Source organism: Xiphias gladius, chromosome 13, assembly GCF_016859285.1.
Source record: "Xiphias gladius isolate SHS-SW01 ecotype Sanya breed wild chromosome 13, ASM1685928v1, whole genome shotgun sequence".
NCBI lineage: Eukaryota > Metazoa > Chordata > Actinopteri > Istiophoriformes > Xiphiidae > Xiphias > Xiphias gladius.
Genome location: NC_053412.1, coordinates 6,773,983 through 6,794,509, shown reverse-complemented (window position 1 = coordinate 6,794,509; position 20,527 = coordinate 6,773,983). Strand labels below are relative to the sequence as shown.

General features: G+C 39.5%; 1 protein-coding gene across 1 annotated transcript; it reads right to left on the bottom strand.

The window, feature by feature from the left end:
- Window positions 1–3,824: 3,824 nt before the first annotated feature.
- LOC120798180 (T-cell surface antigen CD2-like) lies at window positions 3,825–14,920 on the bottom strand. The gene is made up of 9 exons (XM_040142280.1): window positions 14,833–14,920; window positions 13,636–13,723; window positions 8,624–8,938; window positions 8,195–8,268; window positions 7,439–7,628; window positions 6,883–6,945; window positions 6,574–6,651; window positions 4,266–4,489; window positions 3,825–4,021 (listed from the first exon to the last, which is right to left on the bottom strand). Exons 2-9 carry the CDS (start codon window positions 13,712–13,714, stop codon window positions 3,932–3,934), a joined length of 1,113 nt encoding a protein of 370 aa, XP_039998214.1. The 5' UTR covers window positions 13,715–13,723; window positions 14,833–14,920; the 3' UTR covers window positions 3,825–3,931.
- Between the last annotated feature and the right edge of the window lie 5,607 nt (window positions 14,921–20,527).

Genomic DNA, 20,527 nt, shown 5'->3' with positions numbered 1-20,527 from the left:
AAGGCAGCCAGCCGCAGAGGTGAAAATGGCACATTTTGACACATTCATGTCACCCACTCTTGTTTCACTGGAAAAGTAACACCATAATTTACACCATTTATTTGAAAAGTTTGAATTGAGTTTTTCACACTTTGATGCATACAATATCAATGCCTTAGTAAGGTGATACAGATAAATTAAAGATGATTACAGGCTTGAATGATCTTGTTTCCTGATATGTTTTCTTTATATTATTAAATGTATGACATTTAGTTACACTGTTATCATCAGGTTAACTTCCCTTGCCTTAACTTGTCTCAGAAAAGTTGTGTCACAAGCCAACCTTGCGGGATAAGCAAGTTTTCAAAATAAAGTTAAATGACACAGTTTGTCTAGTAAAGGAACCTATTTCTATGTGATTCATTACAGATGTCAACATTTTCTTTATTCATCATATAGAACACAAATACAAAAAAGAGCATTATAAACAACTGCATACAAGTATGCATAAACAAGTTTGTATTTTTGTAAAATTTCCATTAAAGGCTGCTGTGAAAATACTAAATGGGGTTCTTCTCACAATGAAAACATTTCAAATTTTTCTGCAGCCTGGCTGGAAAGGAACCATTGGGTAGAAAATTGAACATGTTGGAGACTCTGCAGTGACCCTGATGCAAACCACACTCGTGTTTTCTCAAGTTGCAGTTAAAAACAAAACAAAAAGTACAACAACAAAAAAAAAACCCCTCCCCCCCAAAAAAAAAAAACACAATAAGAAACAAGATGGTGAACAGTTTAAAATGCAGCGAAAAACGCTTAATCGTTTTCTTCAGGCAGCAACTGCTTAGCTTAGCTTTGCCTAAAGACTGGAAACACAGGGAAATATTCTTGTTCATTCAATCCGTAGACACACAAAAATGTATAGAAGTAGTTTTTTTATGGGAGGTTGTGTTTGGGACTACTTCTCGGCCGGGCACAGTGACTTCCTCGAGTCTCGCGGTTGCTGTGAGGTTGCCAGGCAACCAATGAGATGTTATGCGTTAGTTACTGACCTTCAGGTCACCGATATACTTGCTTTTTACCAATGCGTAAAAAACAGAATACCTTGCTTGTTAACTTCCGCTTTTGCACAATGCAAACAAAAACTGTGGTGACACCCGACGAGGTTAAAATACTGTCATTGTTGCGGTCACGGGAGGGAAAGCGGCAGCAGCAACAGCATACACGGTATGTCAGGTGGACAAGCTCCGAGTTTCTCCTCCAAACTTCCATGCCGTTGTTGTGGTGATCCAACTTTCTGATACTGCCCCCACTGGTCATGCGCTAAATTACATCTGGCAGGCACCTCGGGTTAATCGCTGAGGACGTGCACGACCAGTGCTCCCGAGGAACGCAGGACCCTCGAGGCAGCCATGATGCACACGAGAAACAAGTAGTTCAAAGCAAGTGTATCAGTGAGCTTAGAGGCGCTGGTGGCAGATTCTGTTACCTCTGGACGGAGCCGGGCTAGCTGGTTCCCCGTTTCTAGTCTTCATGCTAAGCTAAACTAATGGGCATCTAGCTGTAGCTTCGTATTTACTATCCACACAGGAGAGTGGTATCAATCTTCTCACCTTACTCTCAGCAAGAGAATGAATAAGCCATCTAACAAAATCTGTAAACATACTGTAAACATGTACTAACTGGAAAAGAGAATGTGTATACCGCATGTGACTAACCCACTGACTTTAATGAGCAACTTTTGCTCTTTGTTATGTTGTATTTGTGTTACTGTCACTTTTTACAGATCTGAAATCCCAATAAATATAAAAGTATGGAGAGGAGATAAAATGAGGCATGAAACAAATTTTCAAGTTCATACAACTACATATACACTCTTACTGTAACCAGCATTGCTTGCTGGATTTACAGGTTCATTAGGAGGCGATCACGAAATAAAGGAGTGCACCCTCTAACCTTCACGGCAAGGTCTAGTTACCACGAGCAAGCTGGAATCTCTCCACAGATGGAGTCTGCTGAAATGTAGCTGTTATTTTTAATTCCTGAAAACAGTCACCTTAGAGGAGATTTAAGAGTCTGTGACTGTCCTCCTGAGATAAAAATACATAGACATGTGACTTTCTCAAGTATAGAGAAGATGACTTATGTTAAAAAACTACAAAAGTACAAAAAAAAAGCACTTTAAAGAGCACTCTGAATGATAGTTTGAGATTATAAACTTAATGCCTCACTATTTTTACAATAATGGCCTTTTATACCTCACAGCCTCGCAAATCTGTTTCATCACCGAGTGGCTCCTCTCTTCCTTGAGAGACAGACAAGCCAGAGGAGAACAGAACACAAAAGAAAGAGGAAAAGAAGAGAAAGGAAACAGCTCTGCACAGAAAGTTACATGTTGTTATCACCTATAATATATAATAATAATAACAATTTAATATTTGTCGTCCGGTAACAGCCTAAGAAAATAAATACAAGATTACATTGACCATAAAACCAAAAGACATATATTGTTCCACAACTGAGGGCAGTCCAAGTTTGACCATCACGCTATCGTGTATATTAAAACTGAAAGCTTATGAAGATTCATAGTTTGAGTTTAGCTTTAACAATCATCTTTCAACTTTGCTCTTGAGATGATAAACTACTCGATAAAAATGGTCCGTTTCAGTTTGACTTTCACCATCCCGATGCCATCACGACCTCTAACACCAAAACAGAGTGACGTGACTTCATTCCTGCTGCGCTGAGTTTGGGTGAATTAATCTACTTCAATGGAGCAAAACCAGTGGTAGAGAAAAAGGGAGGAGACGAGTGAAAGAAAATGAAGAAATCAGGCAAAACTACTCAGGTGAACCCCGAAAAAAAGAGGAGTGATTAATCTCACTAAACCGCGACACTCACACCATGTCACACTCTCGGTGTTGCGGGAGCTTTCTTCCTGGGCTGGGGGAGAGGAGGAAGTTGCTCGTCATGATTGCAAGCGACTCGTTTGGGGGTCTGAAGGGGAAGGGAAAAATAAGCGATCAGGTCAGATGCCACACTGGTAACCTGCAGCCCGACGATAAATCAGAATCCTCCTTACACATGTTTGCATTGCACACAACTCAAACACCTCCAAAAGTGTGTATTTACACTTCTTTTTGAACATCTTTACATACAGTGTTGAGTTCTTAACTGTCACCTAAGAACTCAGCGTTAACAAACTTTGTGACCCAGAAGCATGTCCACTTTAACTTCCTACCTGAGCAGCTCGTCTGGGGCTGGGCTGAGGTTGACCGTTGTAGGGTTCGGTGGCTCTGGGACGCTGCACTTCGCGGTGCTGTTTGGAGCGATGTTGGCGAGGGCCAGTGTGGCCGGCCGGCTGCTGCTGGTGATGGTTGTGGTGGTGATGATCGTGTGGAGGATTACGCTGATGACAATGGTGTTGCTCAGAATTGGTCCACTCCAAACGAAGCTCCTCCTCATCTGAAAATTAGCATGGATGATGGGTCAGACCTGCTGGATTACCTTTATCCTTACTGTTTTGGCAAGAATATAAAACCAAAAGACATATATTGTTCCACAACTGAGGGCAGTCCAAGTTTGACCATCACGCTATCGTGTATATTAAAACTGAAAGCTTATGAAGATTCATAGTTTGAGTTTAGCTTTAACAATCATCTTTCAACTTTGCTCTTGAGATGATAAACTACTCGATAAAAATGGTCCGTTTCAGTTTGACTTTCACCATCCCGATGCCATCACGACCTCTAACACCAAAACAGAGTGACGGGACTTCATTCCTGCTGCGCTGAGTTTGGGTGAATTAATCTACTTCAATGGAGCAAAACCAGTGGTAGAAAAAGGGAGGAGACGAGTGAAAGAAAATGAAGAAATCAGGCAAAACTACTCAGGTGAACCCCGAAAAAAAGAGGAGTGATTAATCTCACTAAACCGCGACACTCACACCATGTCACACTCTCGGTGTTGCGGGAGCTTTCTTCCTGGGCTGGGGGAGAGGAGGAAGTTGCTCGTCATGATTGCAAGCGACTCGTTTTGGGGTCTGAAGGGGAAGGGAAAAATAAGCGATCAGGTCAGATGCCACACTGGTAACCTGCAGCCCGACGATAAATCAGAATCCTCCTTACACATGTTTGCATTGCACACAACTCACACACCTCCAAAAGTGTGTATTTACACTTCTTTTTGAACATCTTTACATACAGTGTTGAGTTCTTAACTGTCACCTAAGAACTCAGCGTTAACAAACTTTGTGACCCAGAAGCATGTCCACTTTAACTTCCTACCTGAGCAGCTCGTCTGGGGCTGGGCTGAGGTTGACCGTTGTAGGGTTCGGTGGCTCTGGGACGCTGCACTTCGCGGTGCTGTTTGGAGCGATGTTGGCGAGGGCCAGTGTGGCCGGCCGGCTGCTGCTGGTGATGGTTGTGGTGGTGATGATCGTGTGGAGGATTACGCTGATGACAATGGTGTTGCTCAGAATTGGTCCACTCCAAACGAAGCTCCTCCTCATCTGAAAATTAGCATGGATGATGGGTCAGACCTGCTGGATTACCTTTATCCTTACTGTTTTGGCAAGAATATAAAACCAAAGAGTATTTTCTTGTTAAACCAAGTTCTTCTAGCCATTTATTGAAAAGCCATTTATTGTACTGTATGTGTTTATTTTTATATTTATACAATAATCTCTATTTTATCAGTGTTACACTACAAGCACTATGTCTGAGGTTCATGGCTTTGCAGGCTTGGGCTGCATCAGATAAACAAAGGCCTTCATAAAGAATATGATCTGCTTTGTAATCAGCATATACGCTGAGCTCTCAGGGGATGCTGTGTTCATGCTGGAGTTTACGTGCAGCTGCTGTTAATAACTGGATGTGGAAAGTCTTTAAAGTCTCAGACCACATGTTTCAGATATCAGATCTGCCAGCATCCCTCAGTCAAACTGTGGATGTTAAGAGTCTTTCTATTCTTGATCTCGGGATTTTCACTTTCAGTCTAGTGACTGACATCAGGACATCTGCATCCAGATTGTGCAGATATTTAGCAAACTCCATTCCTTCCTGTAACTGTGCACTGTGCCACTGGCTGCCACGCAGTCAAAAACGCAGAATATTTCCACCCCCATGCTTAACAGTTGGTGAGGTGTTCTTTTCATCCGAGGCTGCTCCCTTTTTGTCTCCACACACACCTTTGCTTGTGGCCAAAGCGCTCAATTTAACCCTCATCTGTCCACAACAATTTTGGCTTATCGAGAAGCTGCTTTGTGGACTTGTGTGAAGTCACGTGTGGCGTCACGTGTGCGATGAGGTTCAGCTAAGGTTTCCTTCCGGTGAGTCCTCCATGCAGACCCTGTTTGTGCATCAACGCTGCAAAGTGGAACAGTGCACCATCACTTCTGTGTCAGCTAAACCTTCCTGCAGGTCTTTTGCAGTCATATGGGGGTTTTGCTTTGCCTTTTTCGGTCCAGCAGACAAGCAGTTTCATCTGTAAGTTTTCTTGGTCTTTCAAATCATGTCTTGACTTCGGCAGTTCCCCCTTACTGCCAGTTCTTAATGATATGTCAGACTGTGGGAATCACAAGCTGGAAGCACTTTCAAGCTGGAAGTGCTTTGATAGCCTCCCTTGCTTTGAAGGCATCAATTAGCTATTATCAGATCCTCAGTCAGTTGCTTAGAGGACCTGCCTTACAAATCCTAACAAGCCCGATAAGGCCTAACGAGTTAACGAAGTTCTGAGTTTTTTACAAGGAGAAGGGTGACCAAACTTTTGCACATGCCACAGTTACTGTTCATGAAATAAAAATAAACAGTACATTAACATTTGAAGAAAGGCTCATTTTTCATGTCTGTTTCCTGCAGACGTTCTAGTTACTTGTTTTCACATCATTAATAGACCATATATGTCATTTGCCCAGGGGTGCCCAAACGTTAGCATACAGCTGTGCAGCATTGTAACCGACTTTGATTTTTTTTAATTGATTGCCTTCGATTTTTCTTTAACATAATTTAAATGTTGTTTCCAGTATAACAATTGTCATTATCAAAACTTTGACTTCACAAACCCTCTCAATTTCAATATCAATAAACAGTGTTTCAAATCAACTTTTTTGATGTCTCAATTCCTTTTCCTTGTGAAAATTACTATTATGAAAATAACATGGGTCGATCATGTCATTCAATCAGCTTCAACAGTCTTTGAAAGGCTCTCCCTCAACGCTGAGGGTTTAGTTTAAAGATGTTCAAAACAGAACTTCGCAAACATTCCTGTCCAACAATTCGGTGCATGACGGCTACGGTGTGATGAGAAGTAAGTCATACAGCACCACTACCGCTTCCTCTCAAGCTTCCCATTGCCTTTTTTTACTTATTAGGAGCGCACTGGATTCAACAGTGTCAACTGTTAATCAAAATATTGGCATTTTTTTATCATTAACAGAACAAATTTCAAAGCTATAGAGCCCACAGCAAATTTTAGATTTTACCTTAAGGTTATGCTTAGGGACAAGGCTGGGGTTAGGCTTAGCCCTTCTTTAACATGGATTATGACAGCCAGGCGGCTGCAAACAAGCAACCAAACAAACAAGAACACCCTTACCTTTCAGTCGCATGCGTTTTTTCCGTTTGGCCAAGACGCAATACACGACGACGAAAATAATCAGCAACAGAACAATACCTGACGAGGATGGATGACAACAATGATTTATGTAAGACGTAAAAATCCACAATTGCGTATTTCAATCAGGTGTAATGCCTTTAAGATTAATTCCACGGTTTTTCTACTTAACCTCATGCAGTATGCTGTGAGGAGAGATATGTAAGGTTAAAAAGATGTATCATTACATGCAATCTGATAAAAGATACTGACATGCTTAACCTGTGCAGCTACACAGGAGAGCAAACATACCTCCTCCACTGCCCACAATAATCCAGGTATTAATTCCCAGTATTTTTTCAGGGAAAAAGGACCCTTAAGGAGGAAAGATGGGGAGAAGAAACAAATTGAATAAATACTGATTTAATGTATTTTATTTTAATAACTAGATTAATCAAAATGGCCATTTCAGAGTCAAGAAGCATAACTTTTGGAAAGTGAAGCTATATAACGACCAGTTGATAAATGTGCCTCTTTTGAAAAGTTTGAAGTAATCGCTCTGTAGTGTATCCAACCCCAGGACAATGAATGATTGGACTGAAAGTAACACATATACTGCATCAATCTTATGTCAACATAATTCGATAGATGCCATAATCTGGAAACAAACATCATCAAAATGTCTCCTAAGAATTCACATTACGGGGTTCAGACAACCTGTTTAATATTGAGCAGTTCTTATCAGCACTGTTCTAGTCTGTAACACACTGGTCAAACTGTGTGATTTCAATCATATGTGAAGTAAACATCCCGTTCCTTACAACAGGCCAGAGACATATGGCTGTAGTAACCACTGGATAATACTCACTGTGCTCAATACAGTTTGGTGTAGCAGGCTCACTGGTCATCGAGCTGACTGGGTTGGAAACTTTGCAACTGAATAAATGTTTATCCGCCGCTTTTACTCCTTGGATCAGAAATTTTCTCTTCTCCTTTCCAAGCACCTTGCCATTCTGAAGCCATTGAAACGTGAGACCACTGGTGTCCTGGGTAAAAAACTTTAATGGACAGATTAGAGGTTTATCGTGAGCATATGTAGACCTTCAAGTATAACAAAGAAGACATTACTATCCAGTGCAAATATTGGGTCTCAGGGTCTTCATCAGTGATTGAAGTGTTTTCATAAGTCTGTACCCGCAACTAACTTTGTAAAGTTTTTTTTCCCACACTATTAATGCAGGTTGAGTATTCAACCACAATGCCCAAACTGGCCTATAAGCCGCTGCAACTCACGCTACGACCTCCAACGCAAATAAAAGCAAGAGAAAAACAACCAATATATTTCTACTTTCTTCATCTTAGCCGCATTTTGCTTTTCACACATTTTGGCTTCTTTCCTAACTTAGATAATCAAATAATAATAATAATCAGAAATTCAAACCTACAGGAATACAGTGAGTGCCTAACTCTACTCATGTTTGGTTTTGTTGTGGGGGAAAGGAAGCCACAGACCCTCTCTCTCGACAGATTCCACAAACACATCTTTGCAGGGGATTGATTTGAAAGACTCCCCACATGACCCTCACTGCTTTGTTCATAATACATATTGTCCATTTTTCCTCACCTGATCAACAGTGCAGGAGAGGTTGACATTGCGTGAGACACATTCAATCTTCACTTTAGGTTGCGGGACATGGTCTGAGTAGAGCAGATTTGATTAGATCAAACTTTATTTGAAGTAGCGCTCGTTATGCATTTAAAAACACTGCAAATATCGTGTCATTACAAACAATATATGAAAACAGATGTGATGCGAACTAATTAGATGATATTAAAACAAAAGTGGTTTTTTGATGTTAATAGACAACAATGTCTGATGCATCACAACACACTTAACATTGATATGACAGATAAGGTGACAGTGAAAACTGTTCAGGTAGCTGGACCCTTTTACTTCTGATACAGGTAAGCCATAAAGCGGGATGGACAGTAAGATATATCAAGATATACTTATATAACAGATGAGATTTAGTTATAATATGTTGTTACCTACCCAATACACATAATTGTGTGACCTTTAAATTTTGTACCGACATTCCATCTTCTCTGAAAATCTCAGGTTTGTATTTCCCTGCCCTCTCTTTTTTCACATTTGTCAGCTTCAGGGAACCATTCTGATAAATATCTTTCTGGCTCCCTTTGACAAACTTGTGAGACGTCATGGATTGTCCACTCTTCACTGGTTTCCGATCCAAGATTAAAGCACCGTCGAGCGTCCATCTTAGTTTTTCTGTTTGGGTCAGTTGGTGGCTCAGGGGCACCACAAAGTTATCTCCTGTTTTGACATAGCTGCATTCATCCTGAGCATCTTTGGAACAGAAAGAAAGGTGGAGAAATTCAATGGAGCATCAGACGGCACTCGGAAAATTTTGCAGTGAGTAATGTCATAAAGCCCTGAACAATCACATCAAAATTTATTAAACTCAGTGGCAAAATACTCATTGAATATACTCATTGAATCATTGATTTCATTTCCCCCACCCAATGTAGCAAAGTTAATGGGGAACCTGGTGGACAAAGATGAACAAGCGACGAACGTCAAAAATGCCTTAAAATTCTGCCAGTGTGGTTTTACCCTTAACTTGAGGACAATGCAGTGGGATTCCCCTCTCCTCGACATCTATGCCTTTGATTATTACTATAACAGCAAATGTAATGATTAAGGCATAGTTTTGGTGAAATTAAGTCCTTACTCTCAAAATAAATAGATGTGACTGTAACCTTGTATCAGAGCAAGAATGTTAACAGTTCTATGTGAAACTCACCTAGAAAAATTGGATTATCTCACATTTAACTTGTACTGCTGCAACACTGAGTAGAAGGTCAAACTTGCAGCATACATGACTATGAAATATGCTGATATAGATGTTAGTGTTGCTGAGTTTTTGTGTCTGTAATTTGAGAATCGGTTTATGATCACGGGGTGTACCACCGGGGTTTTGTTCGCATGCACGGGCAGGAAATGGTTCAAAGTTCTGTGCACTACGCATTGTTGATAACTGAGGGCCAAGGTTACTAAAGTGGATGTGATCACATTGCCCAATTTCCTACGTGACCCGATTTTTTCTCTGAGTAACCATTTTTGTTTGTACACGAAATCTGAAAGCGACAAAAAGCCTATTACATTGAACTCTGCAGCCTAGACAGATCGTTTCACCTTGTTGCAAAGCCTGAGTGCACTGAGTTTGGATGAGCTGTGTCGAATCCGCTCAGACCAAAGTCTGCTGAGAAGCCACGCACAACTAAACACAGTCCCGCGTGAAATCTGTCTAAACGTCCAACCTTCATTATCATATTCTAAATGTGCCGCCAAATTCTCAAGCAAAACTTATTTTATGTAAATATGGAAAAAAAAATCATTTAAACGAATGAAGAATTAAAATTTTTCAGTAATCGTTGGACGTAGGGGGAAAAAAAACTCCCCACGAAACTACAACAACAAAAACACAACCCTCAGTAGAATCCTTGATTTGCAAACACAAAATGTAACTTTGACAGAGTTTCATTTTCTGTGAAGGTCACCCACAGGATAATAATGCACATGTGAGTCATCGTCCCATGACGTAGACCATTAATATTTTTCCGTATGACAAAATTTTTTTTTACTCAGTTTAAGCCTTCTTTGGAACACATATTCCAGTGACTAGTCAAGATAGGGATAATGTCTCCATTTCAGTGGCAGTTACAAAAATGTGGGGGTCAGCCGATGGACCCCTCTGGCTGACTCAGGTCCCCTAACCCCCCCAGGTACCCTACTGCTTAAATTAACCCCAAACTTAACCTGCTGGAATATAAATTGCTCCTCAAAAGCAATGGAGCGTGGGTTTTTGCAGTCAGTCATGAGGCATCAGTGAACGGCACAGACACATCCCCTTACGTTAGCTGTGTTAATGAAACCGTCCGGTTAGCGACGACAGCACAATTAGTCAGTGTCACCAAACTTCCAGCACCACTTATTTTGCAATGCGTAAATGAACTTCACTGTTATGCTTTTTGGTTTAGGGAAAGACCATGGTCTCTGAAAATAGAAAAAAATCAACAGTGACATAAATAAATGGTGTGGTAACTTTTCCAACATTTAACAAAACCACAATCTTCCCTCACCCTAACCAAAAGGGTTTTTTGTTGCCTAAACCTAACCACAAAATGGACTCAACACGGAAACTCGGTGTAGACTTTTATGCCAACCATCCAACTTCAACCGGCTCCCTGTGAGTCCTGTGTGATACCAGAATGCACCACCAGTAGTGACATTTCCTCCATAACATGTATAAATGTAGTATACGAATGTAGTTTTTAGGAGACCGGTTCGCCGTGATGTGACGACATGAGAAGGGCTGCATAGGCATTAATTTTCAAAAACCAATTCATCAGTGTGATGATAATAACAACAACCAGCCTTCAGTTATGCACTGCACAGCAAACGATTGCTGAAGGCTCACGACATCAACTAAACTCAAAACAGGAAAGCTAGATACAGGACATCGTTTTTTTTTGTTTTTTTTTTCCAATCGTGGCACCGAACTGAGAGGAAGTTAAATGATGCAGTTTATGACATCTAAAAGTTGGTGAGGCAGAGAAGAGAGACAGCGTCATACTTCAACAGAACTTAAGATATTTCTGGTTTCCATTGTTCCCCCCTTTAAGATAACAAACTGCTCACATTTAACGTTTTGAAGCCCATTTTCACCTGAAAGGAATATATTACTCAAGATATGACACACTTTTCATGTAATCATGACTTAAATAGCTTATTATCTTAAGATAATGTGCTTCTCTGGCCTGGCCAACTCAGTTTCTTGGACTCATCCCTCTCAGTTTTAATAGAAAGGGAAGTCCCGTAACTACTAAAGACAGTATATATTATTTTGAAATAGAAGGAAAAAAGTTATAATCGCTCAAGAACAAGCAGCCATCTCAAAAATAACGAGAAAGTCACACCATTATCTCGGTAATAATGATCTTAAAAACGAGGAAAACAATTTGTCACCAGACCTGTATCCACAGGAAAAATGTATTTTGAGCTGAGTTTTGATCTCCGAAACCATACCTGCTCTCTACTTCCTCAAAACGTCTGTTCTAATTGACTGTTCCTCTAGTTTGGAAATGTCCTACAATAAACTTCCTGCAGTCACTCACAGTCCTTGAAGAGGTTTGCTTAGCGTTTTTTTTTGCACTCACCTATTGTTAATTCAGTGCAAAGAATAATTCATTCTTGATCATTAGAGGATGTGGCTTTAGCATATTATAACCGAAGAACAAGCTACGATTCCAGGAAGCAACAGACGATCGTTTCTAAGCCTTTACATATAAACCACGTCTTCGCTCCTTTATTTTCAACCCGTTCACAAAACTGGCTAAACATCAACTCTGACATTTACGAATCTGACACAATGAGACCCTCAAACTCTTCGGCTGCAGCAGCTAAAACTGCTATTTAATATGATTATATTTAAACATTTGGTCGAAATGCATTTAAATTAATATGCAGTGATAAAATTAAATACTGGCTGACATTTACATCGTAGCAGGAGTTTCTGAAAATGTAAAATAATTTTACCATTTCATGATTCTAAATCAACTAGTCTGATAAGATCATCCAGCAACTCTTAATGTGACACTTTAAAAAAAAAAAAGTTAGATATTTTGCCAGAGGAGGGACTAAAAAGAAATGGATTTAAAATTTTTTAAAATATATGTACTTGTGCTCATTTTTAGGTTTTCTCCCTCCATGTTTTACATGGATTTGTAGACCAAAACTCCCCTTAGTTGAATCATTATCAACAAATGTGGCACTCTGATGTTATTTTAATATTATTTGCTGCATTCTATATTATTTTAATATGTAGGATATTCATGTATTTTATTCTTTCATTTTCTTTTTCCATTGGTGAAATCACATTGTTGCGTTTCTGTATCGTATGTCTGCTGCTCCTGTAGGTCCCCTGCATTGAAGCGCTGCGGCCTGGCGTCCTCTTTGTCCTCTGCAACCTCATTTCAGACCGATGTTGCCACATCAGCAGCATGTTTGTGTTGTAGCCAAGGCGCCCGGATGATTTCATTTGTCTGATATATTTCTGGCTGAGGCTTTAACTCGCATTCGCCCGCAACAATCGCAACACGCCTTCTTGCTAAAGTAAGAACTAGAGGGACACAAGTAGACGAGCAAATTTATACTAACAAGTACAGGTTATTTTGATCAGTCATTCCGCACACACACACACACACACACACACACACACACACACACACACACACACAGACACACAGTTACATATGAATGCACACCAGTTTTTTCACATTACAGATGTTGTTTCATGTCATTCAGTGGCAGCCTCTAGGGGTTCTGACCCCTTAACCCCGACCATGTCACGAACTTGAGCTGACATGAACATTTTGCTGGTTTCCTTTAAGTGCGACAGCCTCGAATTCAAGTGACGCATTACTTATTTAGAAACAGCCTTTAATTTGAATCTAGTCTGTTTAGTTTTTGTGAATTTTTGCATGTCCATTGCCCATCTCCTACAACTTACAAACTGTATATTTTTGCAAATTTTTCGATTTTTAATCAAACAATTCCCTGCTTTAAAACTGACGCATGTAAACCAGAAGCAGACCGGAAGGAAAAATACGATGAAAAAAATAAGACACACCTGAAAAATGATGGCATTCATACAGGATTTGTAGTAACAGAACAGAGCAACTATCTGTTGTTGAAAACATGAAGAATCATTCAAAAGACCGAAGTAGAAAATGTGGAACATACGTAAAGAGTTTTTCAGTTGGCCAGAGTTAAAAAAAAAAATTCTTTAAAGAGAATATGATTTTAAAAACCTCATGAAATTAATTGTTAAGCACCATTAAGTTTGAAGTCTGTTCCCACTGGATAACCCAAAAACACAGTAATCCACTGATCTGTACAGCACTTAAATCCTAAAATTCCAACATTATCAAATACTACAACTTAATGAGAGCGAGGAGGGTAAACGTTTAATCGTACAGTACCTGCGGAGAAGATGATGGAGCAGCAGAGCAGAAGCAGAGTGGTTTTAGAGACAGCAGCCATCTTCATTGTCATCCTCATCACATTTAGCTGAAAAGAACAACAGCCACTTCCCATTATCAGGGTTATTTCCTGTCAGAGCACAGCTAGTGCACATCCTTTATCTGTGTATCAGTGCCAGTTTATTGTTTCTAACGGAAGTGATCCAAGAGGCCCTATCTACTCAATGTCTAAGCACAAAGCGAGCAGAGCAAATGCCATATTTAGAGCAAACAGAGTGAAGTGCACTTCTTATTCTACTTTTATTGCTTCAAAAACTGAAAGTATATTCTGCGACCTCCTTTTAAAGACCATCGCAACACAACATAATCCCAATACAAACACCAAACAATTACATTTTTAGATGATCACAAACTTATGTTTTAGACCTTTAAGCATAAATTGAGATCTGTTTGAAACCACTTTCTGTACTGTATGGATTAATACGTACATTTTGGGTCAGCCTCCAATCTGACATTACTTGTTTCTAACTGCCACAGCATGCCATCATTTGTCCCCTAAATATTTTCCATTCATAGTGGATTTCCAGGTTGTTTGCAATTGAGATCATAATGGACATCATGATTTGTCAAAATGTGCCGTTTCCATCTGCACTAGCTTGTTAAAACCTGAGGCACACATTCATACACCAGCTCTAACCTTAACAGGAATCCAAATAATCTTTTTTAGCAATTTTTCCCTTAAACCCCAAATGTTACATTTCAGAAAGTTAAATGAGAGAAATAAATGCCCAGTTTTGTTCATTTGACCAATTCTTCACGATCTAATAAGCTTAAACAATTTTAAAATCCATTTTAGAAAAGTTTTGTGTTTTATACGTTTTAAAAAAATTTCGTTTTGCCAGTCTGTGATGACTTGAGTGCTCCAAAGTTTAAAATGTCTCGTCTATTCTAAAAGGTTTAGACATTTTTATTTAAGAAAAATTGCGTCATGAAGAACTGGCAAGAACGAAAGCTTCTGTGACAAACACGGTCCTGCAATTTTAATTTCAGAAAACGCAAACTTGCGATATTTATATTGCTTGAAATAAAAGTTTTATCATCATCTGACAAAGTTTATGTGACAGAATTTGATCCACATTTGTAGTCCTGCAGCTAGAAAGTCAAACTCTGCTCCATGTAGAAGATTAAACATCTTACCTTTGAAGGTTTGTCTCGTTGTCAGACAAACACCATCGCCACAAACCTTCACCCTCTCGCTCGAACTGTAATTGAGGCAGATGATGTGCCAATATGTGTGCCATCTAAATAACTTGTAAATACGTATAAATAGGTGGTGAGCCCTCGTTCTCTCCTGAGTGTGTCGCTGTCGTACCACAAGACGAACGCAGGGGAAATGTGTGAACCAAAGTGTGGGCGATTCAGCATCAGCTTGCAGTTTCCCATCATGATTTCTGTATTTTGCAAGTTGCAACTTGCCAGTCCCTTGCCAAGGAACATTAGCTGTGAAAACCTTTTGGAGATGACCCAACGAAGATCTAAGTAAAACTGAAAAAGTAAAACAAATAACAACAGAGATATTTTCACTGTTGAGCTGAACTGTAATCAACGGATTTTCTTGACTTTCGTGAAGAGAAGTCAACATCATCAGGAGTAATTTTCCGGCACACGGCTAAGTGTGTACTCCACTGATTTAATACTGCACCTACATAAAGTTAGGGCAATAACAAGAGAAAAAGAGAGAAAATAAGATGGTCACAATCAAAGCAACACAGGCTATCCTAACATTCAGTCCCTCGAATGGGTCAAGCTCTAAAAACACTTGATCCCACATTTCCCATAATGCGATGGGACTCAAAATCCTCTTTTGTTAGATCCTCCCTGTCTAGCAATTTCTTAAAACAGCTGGGCACTGTAGTTTTCAGCAAATATTGGTCAAACACAGAGTAAACAGAACATCTGTTGGGGACTATTTCCGGCCGTGGATGAATACACATTTAGCGCTCTAATGAATATTTATGACATCAGCTGTTTTTCGGCAAAACCAGAAAACTATGGCGCATAGGACTAAGCTTTATCAGCCTTTTGATACACAGAATTCTTTTATTTATTGTTAAACAAACCAATAAATACATAAATGTTTCACTGTTGCTTTTGTTCTTCTTGTGGGATTCAACAATATGAAAAATACAGAATCAAATTTATCAAACTTATCGTTTAAACATACCGTGTTTCGGTGAAAAATACCATAGAAAACGACACATATTCTATTTAGCCTTATAAACTGGGCATAACATTACCCGAATTTTAAATGTAATATTAGATAGCCTACCAAATCAAATCACCAAGTCAGACTCAACACAGGCCGTCTTCACTTTCCGTTTCACAGGTGAAACAGATGACGAAAAACCCAGGTAAGCTTTCGAACCCGTTTTGACACTCTTCCTACTCTGCCACGTCCCTCCTTCCCACAAGGCAGCATCCCAGTTTCCATACTTTGTAAGCACATCAAAACTTGCCTTCTCACTTTTAAATTTAGCTTTTAAGTCTGTTATTAAAGTTCCTTGATGTCAAAACTAGAGCACAAAAAATGAAAGAAAAAAAAAAGAGGGGTGGGTCAATCTGTGGGTCAGGATTTAACTATGTTTAGGAACAGATTTGTACGCGAGCTAGAGAAGTGAGAAGGGACAGACTTGCGTGTGCAGCTAAATCGTGAATTTAATCACGTTTTTTTGAGCATTAAGAGGAACTGCATCTCTGGATTTGAGAGAGCAGGCAATTTGTATATTTCATACATGCAGCCTCCAAGAGAGCAGAGCTTAACCTGCAAGTGAAGCCTCATCTTGTTATTAAATGCTTTTTATTATGGCCACGTCTCAGGATGACGATCAGCTTCTTCCTGTGTATTAACTGGGAACCAGAGATGACATTACCGCTGGATATGACCTGTTCAATGCCAAAACTCATTGCTAATGGTTTATAACTGTACTCTCTCATCTGCTGGGTGCTTCAATACCAAAGCTGTTGTCAGGATCCTAAGTGTGAACAGCGACAGTAACTGTAGAGCTGTGTGATACAAAGACTATGAACTGGGCAATGAGATGCTACTTCTCACTTCCAGTTTAACACATTACTTTAGCTATGGTTCACATAAACAAAGAGGTAGATCACTGAGGCTATTTCGCTCTGACACTGTAAAAACCCAAGGATTTTTTTTTTTTTTTTTACAGAAGTCTCTTTGGGCCTCTATTGTGCTTCACATCCTCCAGCAGCTTCATTCTTCTTTCAGTTTCAACTTTAGTACCTTGAACCAGTTCCTTCTGGTCCTTTGGATGTGTGATTTTGTATGGATTTGTGTACATACTACATCAACGATATATCGATGTGTATTATAATGCAGAGTTCACATCATTTTCATATCAACCAAAATTACGAAGCAGCTGATTGGGGAAAAAAATGGTCCCATCAGCGTCCGACTTGTAATTCCCGAGTTGGATGAACTTAAGACATGTCGACGAACTGTTGGCAGAATGTCAGCAAATGCAACAGAATTAAATCTATTATTAACACTAATAGAATTGATTTAGCTAATTTTAAAGGAGCTACACACTGTTTGCACCCTGTTTCACTTTCTATCGAATTGCTACAAATACGTAACAGAACAAAAGTGGCTAATTTGGGTCGTTTATGGCGTTTTTCCTGCTCTTCCCATTCTGCCGACATTGCATGAATGCATCATGTGTCTGTACGAGCAACAGCTACCAGGGGACGGACTCTTACCAAACAATTCCTTTTACTGTTCAGTGCTGTTTGTGTTCATGCAACACAATGGAAAAAAAAGGGCAAATTTGACTATTTTCTTTATCAAAACAACATGAGGTGATGAATCCTCTCAGCCTTTACACAGATTCACCAGTTGCTCTTCTTCTTTTGCATTTCTGACAGAGTAGCTGCGCCAGGCGTGTTAGCTGCCCCCAGTGGTTGAAATGTGTAATTTCCAAAAGAACTCTGGGAAAAGAACTCTGTACTATTAAAACAAAATTGCTGCCATCACCAATAACCAAAGGTGTTACCTAAACAACAAGGACTGAAATCTTAAGCATTGTAACTTTAATGTATGATTTATGATCTACAACATTCTGTATCCTAAATACTATTAAACCTGAGAAAAAACATCTGGCTCTTTGGCTGCTAAATGCTCCACAAGGCTCCACAAGCTAGTTTCTCACCTTGTCTGATATCTGGCTCTGGGCAGGCAGTGTACAGTGGGTTTAATCAGAGCTTTTGCCTGTTGCTGCTGGAAAAAAGTGGTGGATGAGAGCAGGTTTTGAAGGCCTGAAAAATAAAACCAATGAGCTAAAAGAAGCCAAAGAGACCCGCAGAGCTGAGCTGAACTGCTGTCGGGTGACAAGTCTTTGTGGGTTTTTCACTACAAGCGACCCCTTTCACATTACTGATTAACGTCTGATCCATTGTAAATGTGTAAAAAAAGATTAGTGCAATGCTGACAGAACTCAGCAGTAGCCAAAAAATCCCCGCTCACTGCTGATGTTTTGAGACTCAGCTGTCTTTATCCATTGAGTCACGATGAACAAAAAAACACATTACAGTGTTGTCTCTTTAAAAGTTTGATCTCACAGACGTAAAATATTTGTTGACACTTTCCAAAAGAGCATCATGTTTTCTAACCCATAGTGCACACAAGAATCACTTCCTCTTTCTGGTCTGCTGAAATCCATAAATTAGGAAATGATCCTTATTTTATGTTTTCTGCAGATTAATACATCTCCGGGTCAGAGGAGAAGCTAATATTTTTATTTAGTCAGTACTTTTATTTCATTTTCATTTATTTTGTTATTTGTTACGGCGGCCAGTAGAACTGAAATGATTAGTTGATTAATCAATTAGTTGAAGCAACGTAAAAAAAATCTTCAACTACTTTTGATAATCGATTAATTGTTGCCGACATCCTTTAGGCAAAAATAGTAAAACAAGGCCATATATTCTCTGATTCCAGCCTCTGAAAAGAGAGGATTCCCTGCTTTCTTTGTCAAATGTATTACATATGATATATAGTCTCCCTTCTGACCTGAAGGTAATGAAATAAAAATCATTATTCTTAGCCACTTGACACGGATCACTGCAAACTGAAAATCACCAGCCTCCCATTAAACTGGACACACTGACGAGGAGAAGTGAACGGTGATACTCTCACAGTACCTGCAGTTGTCCACAGAGCGGCACCACTACATTACACGTGCACGTAGTTCAAAAATGGTCCGACAACTCTTAACTATTGTTACTGAAGTGCGGCAAGAAATATCAGTTTAAATGTCCAAATACAAATATGCAGTATGTCAGTATGTGTGTGAACATGAGTAAAATTATGCTACTTCCCTTAATGAGTCATCAGTATTTCCGTGACATATAAATGAGACGTATAATGGAATAGTTTGACAGCACTGTATTATCTATACTGCCGTGATTATGGACATTACAGGTGGAGACAGACTAATGACTATGATCTGTCAGCTCGAGTTCGTCTCTCAGTTAAAAGACCAGTTAGTCATTTTGTGATAGTTTGTGGCTCTTCCGTTCCTGTGTTTGTAGCCACAGGGGTTTCATTTTGATTATACCTAAATGTTGTACGTGAATGTTCTGCACTGAAGAATAGACCCTCACGATGGTGTAAACCTTTAGGTACAACAAGTGTAGAAAATACTCAGATAAATTATGTACGTTTGCCCCAAATTCTCATTTTTCTTGTCAACTTCTCTGCTTTAATCTTTATCCACATTATGTTGAATTTGGGAAACCAACAAGGACAAATGACTTAACCTCATTAAAAAAAAGCACATTGTTTATCTTACCCTATAGATCAGTGACTGTCAGAAATATACAGAACTCCTCCACAAATCCTGACATTTCCTTGTATTTATGATTTAGCATCTTTACAGTTATGATGAAAGAAATTCAAATTAATGAGGTCTTTATCTAATAAGGATGACATTAAAAAATAATGATAAATTGGTATCAAGATTCAAAATTTTTTCCGTACTTAAAAAAACAAAACATAAAATAGATACAATTTGCGAGTCATTACTAGGAGATACTGAAGAGATACAGAATTCATAAAAGAAAATCTCTGGTGAATGCACTGTGCTTCTGTAGAAACTGAATATTAAAGGATGATGATGTTTATAAAATTTCCAGAGTATAAAAACTCTTCATTAGGAATCTGTTGTATATACACGATAGAAGCACAAGAGTCTGGATGAAAGCAACTTCTGGTTGGATTTGGTCCCTGCTCAGTATTCATATTTTAACATTTGATTTGTGGCATCTCTACTTTATTTGACAATATGTAAACAAGGAGGAAGCAGGTAGTTATGAGTCCAGATCTTGCGATGGAATGAGTTCTTGGTAGCGAGAGGACAGGCCGAATGTGTTCCCGTGAGGGACACAGATGACCCTCTGCTGTTAAATGGGCCTTTATAAATAGAGCAGTTATTTTTCCACTGCTCCGGTCCAACTTGTCTGTATATCAGGCTGAAGACACCACACGAACCCTTTTGATACTCCAGCATCCAATCACAATCCTCTATGTGAACCCCCGACAGCCAATCGGAGCGCTAAAGATGACTTCATCATCATATCAAAATGCTCTAAATAACTGAAGCCAATCAGATATTTCAACTAGACTGTGTTAATCCAAATGGTTCTCACTCTTGGATGAGTGGGGCTGTGATGAGCAGAGTGGCCGTCCTTCAGCTGGATCATTCAAACTCCTGCTGCAGGGCCTTCAAGCCAGGTAGTGAGGCCCTACGGGCTCCTGAGGTTCGGTCCTCCAGACGACCTGATCTCTCTCGGGGGCGGAAGGGAACCAAAGGATTTC